The sequence below is a fragment of the Porites lutea genome, chromosome 1 (genome assembly GCF_958299795.1).
Source record: "Porites lutea chromosome 1, jaPorLute2.1, whole genome shotgun sequence".
NCBI classification, from domain to species: Eukaryota; Metazoa; Cnidaria; class Anthozoa; order Scleractinia; family Poritidae; genus Porites; species Porites lutea.
The window spans coordinates 9,509,608-9,517,107 of NC_133201.1; the positions used below are offsets into that span (position 1 = coordinate 9,509,608).

Sequence of the window (7,500 nt, forward strand, 5' to 3'; positions counted from 1 at the left end):
AGTGATACCTGACAGAAAACTAAGCCTCCATGTGTGAAATTTTCAAAGTGGAATATAAAACATACAGCTGACAACTATTTTAGACTGCAAGCAGACTCTCTTTTTCTTCAGATTTAGTATGGGGAGTGCACGCGCACGCGAGCGTTGAGCGGCGAAGCCGCGAGACGCGAGAAACGAGGGCGGCAGCCCGAGAAGAAAAAAGAGAGACTGCTCGCATAGCCAGACCCAATGAAATATGCGTTGGCCTCACAACGCAAAATACGATTGGCTGATGCGTGAAGCGTTGACAACAAACTGTCAGCAATCGAAACCATTGACAAGTTGATGATGGCTGAAGCACTGCAGGAATGTCTGTCACGTTTCCCCCAAAAAAAATTAGATACGGAGCAAAGAGAAGCATAAGAAGGTCTCATCTCTACGGGTACGCGACGTGATGGCGCAATTTAAAAGCTCAAAGCCTCTTTTCGCTGTCAAGGAACGCTTTAGTTCCAAAACGGTAGAAAGTAGCATAGATTGGAAGACTTTTAAGACTGTTTATTTTATAAAACTAAAACAAAAGTAATTACCAACGGATGGACTACAGGACATCGCGCTGTAGAACAAATTATTCAGATTCGTTATATTGAATCCCAAGAAAGAAAGGAAAAACAAAAAAAACAAATCGGTGCCCAAAGAATGATCTTGAGTGACTTGTAGCGTTGGCTTAGCTCAAGTAAAGCTACAATTAGGATATGTAGAACACTATCCCGTGAAAATTCAACATCCTGCAAACAAGAACTAGGCCTCGGGTGATCTCATTTAAAACATAAAGCATAGGAAATGAATTATTAATATAACGGAAATAGACCAGCTTCATGACCTCTAAATGTGAGACCAGCGGCCAAAATTAAGATTTGCTCAGTCAATTAGTTTAGAATCGACTCTAACTCTATGCACTGCATAAGCTGCGCTTTTTAAAAAAAGAAATGTGGGAAAACCTCTTTTGTTTAAGCAAACTCTAAGGTCACGTTTAACGTGCCCGGCCTGTCAACACTTCAGTTTTCATGCCAAAAAATCACTAGACCGTGAAAGACCATTCTCTCTGGCTTTGCGGGTAGTCTCTCTTTTGTCGTGCCTCTCCCGTCTCGAGCCTACAGTAACGCGCGTGGTCATTAGGGAGCTTAAGCAGCGACATTTTTGAGCGACGCACGTCAACCGGAAATGGACTTTTTGCACTCTTGCGCCGTGATTTTGAACAAATCTTTGGGCAGATTGTCTCTATAAGAATTAAGACACTTGGCAATATAAATACGGTAGCGTCAAGGCATATTAAAAGAGCAAAAGGCTCACTTCCGGTTGACGTGCGTCGCTCAAAAACGTCGCTGCTTAAGCTCCCTATTTGCGTGTCTCGGGCGCTTTGCTTGACGGACCAAAAAAAAAGAGAGACTGCTCGCAGTCTACCTTAGGGACGGACCACTTAATTTTTCAGGGGGTGGGGGCTGTGGGCAATTTCATTCGGTAGCAAGAGAGAATTTTCTTTTGGTGCACCTTAATCGTGCAAAATTAGTACATAATCCTGTCTAGACGTGTGGGTATAAATATCTTAATTAAAAAGAAAATGAAACCATAGCGATACTGATCGCACTTTTGACTGATTACTATTTGCCAAAGGGTGAAGCTACCAAAATCTTGCGCGCGCGGGTCTGGGCATCAAGCGTCAATTGATTGTAGCGCAGGCGCATATCAGTTCTCCGGGCAAGCATGTGCAGAAGGGAGGAAGGTATCTTCAAAATACAGAGCGAGTTTGTAAGAAGAATATTGAATTATCCTCTTTCTTTTTCTCTTTGGAAAGTTTCTATATGTGAAATGTTTTGTTTTGTATCTGTTTTTGTATCCATGAAACGTGTAATTAGGAAGTTTCACGTCGTACTCTGAAGTTTCGGGCGAGAAATGTACAAAAGCGTGTGACAGCACGTGCAACGTTGTTCGTTCTTCTGATCTAAATCTAATGCTTTTTTGCCGTATTCGTTGTTGTCGCCGCCGCCGTTGCTTAGGCTCTCTATTCAGAAGGAGTCTACAGAAGCCACCCAGGATAACAACAAAGAAGCCTACTCTCCAGTTGGCTTGATTAACTCAGTGGCTGATCCAGACCTTCAGATAAGGGGAGGGGGGGAGGGGGGTCATCCAGACCCTCAGATAATGGGGGGGGGAGGGGGGTCATCCAGACCTTCAGATAATGGGGGGGGAGGGGGGTCATCCAGACCCTCAGATAATGGGGGGGGAGGGGGGTCATCCAGACCTTCAGATAATGGGGGGGGGAGGGGGGTCATCCAGACCTTCAGATAATGGGGGGGGAGGGGGGTCATCCAGACCCTCAGATAATGGGGGGGTGGGGGGTCATCCAGACCTTCAGATAATGGGGGGGGAGGGGGGTCATCCAGACCTTCGGATAATGGGGGGGAGGGGCGTCATGCAGACCTTCAGATAATGGGGGGGGAGGGGGGTCATCCAGACCCTCAGATAATGGGGGGGGAGGGGGGTCATCCAGACCTTCAGATAATGGGGGGGGAGGGGGGTCATCCAGACCTTCAGATAATGGGGGGGAGGGGGGTCATCCAGACCCTGAGCATAAGGGGATAAGGGGGAGAGCGATCTTAAAAATTTTTTTTCGACCGTTTGGGCCTTAGTTTGGTCCAACAATAGTGGGGGGCGGCCCCCCCGGGTGCCTCCCCTGGAACCGCCGCTGTAACTAGGAATGAGCAAAAAGACGCAAAATCTTTCAATTCATTCAGTTTCTTGCTTCATTAACAATTAGGCTTTGCGTATTTCATTTTGTTCAAAGTCAAGTTCAAAGTAAGGATAGACTAACGATGACACCGCAATAACCCTGAGCGAGGATTGTGACATCGATGTTGGGATTTGAAATAGCGATATGGCCTCTAGACGGCCTAAACCAATCATTTGGTGGGGTGGATATTCCGTATATTTTTTACCTCTCTTGATATTTTCGCCGAAAGCATGTTAGTTTTGTTGAACTTGTTACAGTTATGAGAATAAACGCCTCCCTCTTTCAAAAGCCTCCTATCTATTAAACGCCCTTGCTTGGACCCCTAAAACTAAATAGAAGCCCCGGGCGTTTATAAGGTCATGTACGATATTTTTACAATTATTGTCTGGAACAGGGTCGCAAATTCATCTTTTCTTGCCTGGAACAGTTGTGGAGTCCCGCCGCGCACCCCAAAGTTATGGGAGTAACCGCCAAGGGGTAACTGTGACGTCATGCAAAATGGTCACCATCTTGGCTGCCATTTTAGACGGATTTTACTGGAAATTTAGTGTTATTGAATTAGCTGGTATAGAAACTAAACCTTACGTTCTCTTCCTTGAAATTAAAACTATACTATACCTTAACTTTGCTGTTTTGGGTACTGTCTTTATATGTTTTTTAGACTTCTAACAGTACTCCGAGGCTTTCTGGTCATTTTTCTATATTTGGTTTGGTTTTCTTTTTGCCCAAGTCTCTTTTTGGAATTTCGAGACAATGGAGTTGTGAAAAATTTGCAATTTTGACCCTAAAGCCTCGGATTCATGTTAGAATTTTAATATATCGAACGTGGACTATAGGCCATTTGCACGATGGGGTCGTTTTACTACTACGACCACAATCCTTTTCGCTTTCAAATTTAAATGTTGTAATCCCAGCGAGGTTTAAATAATTTGCACAAGAAAGCAAAACCTGAAGGATTCTGGTCGTGGTAGTAAAATGACGTCATCATGCAAATGGCCTATTGACCTCATATTACTAAAAGAGCATTTTCACTCACGTGAGCAGCAAATTGCAAATTATGCAAATTTATTGGAACAAAAGAAAGCGTTTACACAAGAAAAAAGTTCAACTACCAGGACCGCTTTAGGACACCAACATGACCGCCGTTTTATTGTTTCACAACATGGCGAACTTGACGTCATCTCAAAAGGTTCTATACGTTATATTTGCTAATGTACCTGTTGGTCACCAAATTTACTAAAATGTAAAAGTTAGGAAAAAACTTCAAGGTTCTGGAATCCCATGCCCCACCTTTGTGACGGTTTATTTCTAGTTACAAAAAAAGCTCATGCTTTCAATTGCGGTCAAGAAACACAGGGCAACCAATCTTATACCAACAAATCTTTGACCAGAGCTCTCAACTGTTGGGGTATCAGTAAGGGGTCCATGATATAAGAGTTTTTCATGCATTAAAACTGTAACAGAGCCATCCTTTGGCTTGTACTGGCTCACTCCTAAGGGCGCATGCTCTCTGGTGTGGTTGTCGTGGATCATCCAATAGATACCTGCTTGAGGAATCTGAAACAAAGCAAGACAGTTCCAAGGTTTGCAACAGCTTGATTCTCCTAGACAAGCTGATACATAATAATTATTAGTAAAATCCAGCTAGTGGTCTATTATCAATGCTGCTTTCTGTTTGTTTGAGCTACTACTAGGCTATATGTTATAGCCCACTAGTAGCGAAAAGCGCCAGATTTTTGGCGGCAAAAAAAGGATTAAAGTCTTACTTTAACTAGCTAAAGTTGTTTCGTCTCGATATTTTTGAACAACTAGTTGGATTTTACTAAAACAATTATTCCTCTCGCCCTCATGGCCTCTGAGTCAATAGCCCATTCGGCCTTCGGCCTCATGGGCTATTGACTCAGAGGCCATTTGGGCTCGAGGAATAATTGTTAATGATACTACTAATACTAATCTACTTTTTATATTGCGCATATTCTATGAAAATAATCATATGTGCATTATAATCTTGAAAAAAAAATCCATATTAAAAATAACTAATTTATTACAATCTCATATGATAACGTGCTAAAAACATCTAATAAAGAAACGTTAAAGAAGGAATCCTATGTACATAATTCATTAAAAATATATATGTATTACAAATATCTAATTGATTACCATGATAAAAAAATGTTGGAAACTGAGAAATAGCTAAAAACGGATCCCATGTGTTTTTAATCTAAATAATTCATAAAAAACCCACGTTTACTGTTGTTAAACGGTTAAAAGTAATAACAATAATAATAATAATAATAATAATAATAATAATAATAATAATAATAATGAATAATATTTACTATTATAACAATAAAAACAAGATAAGAAATTAATTATACGTCTTCGTAAATAAATAAGTCTTAAGTGATCTTTTACAAAATGTCAATGGTTGCTGCTTGCCTAATATTTAAAGGTAGTCTGTTCCAAAACATTGAAGCAGCAATCATAAACGAGCAGTCACCCATGTTATGGGGGTTACTCGCTTCAAAGACTTTAGGGACGGCGACTTTGAGAGACCTCGAACCGCCTATTGTAAGAATCAGGTTATAAAATAAGTTAATAAAAATTAGCTATATTTTATGTCTAGCCGAATTTATGAAAACGAACCTAACGAAATTTGCAGTCATTTTAATGAAAAAGGTCCAGAAGGAGAACAATGTTCTCTCACTGAAGTGTTCGAGTTTCCTGCAATCAATGACCGCTTTTCGTTTAACTATTTCTCTCCTTCAGCCATGTTCCCATCAATACCGTTGCTCGATATATAAACCACACACAACCCTATGGAACAGCATTACCATAAAGTACTGCTAGATTTAGAGCACTTTAATCACTGGTGTGACAGGGCCAGCATAACTGCTGAGTTCCAATTTAAGTATTTCCTGGTTGTCCGACCTGGGGTGAGGGGTACTCTGATAAGTTTGGGATTGGTGTGTGCTGCCCACGGTCTAAAACCTTTACCCTGTTTAAGGATAAGGTGAATAAAAATATTATTGAAACCGTATTCAACGTCCAAACCCAAAAACTGACACCCTATTCATGGGAAAAATATAAACTAAGAATTTAATGGTACAACACGAACCTACATTAAATCGCTTTCCGAATACTCTAAAGTTCAGCTTTAGACGGTGATTCGTTTTTCGTGTAGCTGGACAATTACGCACTTGAATCTTAGGTGATACAATTTAGGTACCTTATGTAAGGATCACTCAAGGAACACAATGCTAAAAAGGCCAAAAGACTCTTAAAAACCATACCCTATCCGGCGGCACATACCTATCTAGTCCATTTCTCGGAGTACCTCCCCCCCCCCCCCCCCGGGGATGGGGAGTCTGGCCGGGGTTTGAAGGGCTATGGCTCGCAAAGTCACGGTTTTTGAATCTTTCAATGGTGGAAAATGGTCTTCGTCAACTCATCTGATACAACCAAACCTCGATGCAACTAATTCATGTCAAATTATCGCGATGCTATAATATATACTATACTCTCGTCAGGAGCCCATAACCCTGAACTTACAACTCCCATACTTGGCTTATCATAGTTATTAGAGGAGACTGGTTATAAAAAGCGGCAAACATCAATGATAAAAACAACAGTGCTGCAGTATATGTTGGAAGCACCCTGAAAGTGCACAATCCTTTGTTTTCTGTTGGCAAATTGTTATGGAATAAATTAATGCAACGTTTTTATTGGTCAATACAATCAAAATGATAGGAATTCTTTTGACCGTTGTGCACTTTCAGGTCCACAAAAACATATAACAAAGGAGTCTGACGGGTTTCATAACCATCCCACTCAATTAACTATGGGCTTATGAAACGGCGTTTTCACAGATCAGTTTGTTTTTAGCATCATTTTGCAGTACGTTTCCAGCGAAAGTGGATGCACCGTCCAGTATGTGTGCACATCCATAGTAGGAAAATAACTAAAACAAAAAGTAAATGTCGTCGAAACATCAGAAAATCTATCTTCTAGTCTCCGCTTTTTGCTCATGGATTTGAAAGGCTTATTATGATATTTGATAGTCAAAATTCGCGGGAGAATCGTTATAATAATCACCTGGTCCGTGAAAACGCCTTTGAACGGATAGAAGGTTGTTGCTTGCTCCGGGTTGTTGGTTCCTACTTTCATCTATTATATCTTACCTGTTGGGTACCGTTAAAGGCAGTAACGGAATATCCCATCAGACTACCATGGTAAGTGGAGACATATCTATTAAAAGGACCTTCTGGATATTCATCAGCAACCTTGTTTATGATATCCAAAAGAACAGAGCCATCTGTGACGTGGGTAGTGAATGAAGGTGGGATTGGTTTACCAACTAGCGTCACGTTCCAGTCCAATGCGATGGTTACAGTGATGGGCGAAGCTGGCATCTAGAAAAGGAGAAGTGGATTTATTAAATGATGAGTGCAAATTTTCCTTAAGTGGAGAAGGTGCTTATGGTTATATTTTAATTGCTACCACACACTGTCTGCAGACTCTGATCAGAGACTAAAGAAGTGACATATGACTTGCACAGCAAAGAAAACGACTCCTCAGAAAGTACCGTTCATTAGCTTCCATGTATGGTAACACCTACGCATTTCTAAGGATTGTCGGAAGGTACGAGCACATCGCACACATGTAAGTCCAACCGAAACTCACTTTCTTTTTTACTGTCCCAAATACTCTACCCTTGGGAATAGTGTTTATCA

General features: G+C 41.1%; 1 protein-coding gene across 1 annotated transcript in view; it reads right to left on the reverse strand.

The window, feature by feature from the left end:
* Positions 1-3,822: 3,822 nt before the first annotated feature.
* Positions 3,823-7,500, reverse strand: part of LOC140944484 (uncharacterized) — a 7,995-nt gene continuing 4,317 nt past the window's right edge. Inside the window, exons 4-5 of the mRNA XM_073393625.1 lie at positions 6,949-7,179; positions 3,823-4,324 (exon numbers count right to left, since the gene is read on the reverse strand). Coding sequence (XP_073249726.1) covers positions 4,076-4,324; positions 6,949-7,179 — 480 coding nt within the window. The 3' untranslated portion in view covers positions 3,823-4,075. The remainder of the gene's footprint in view (positions 4,325-6,948; positions 7,180-7,500) is intronic.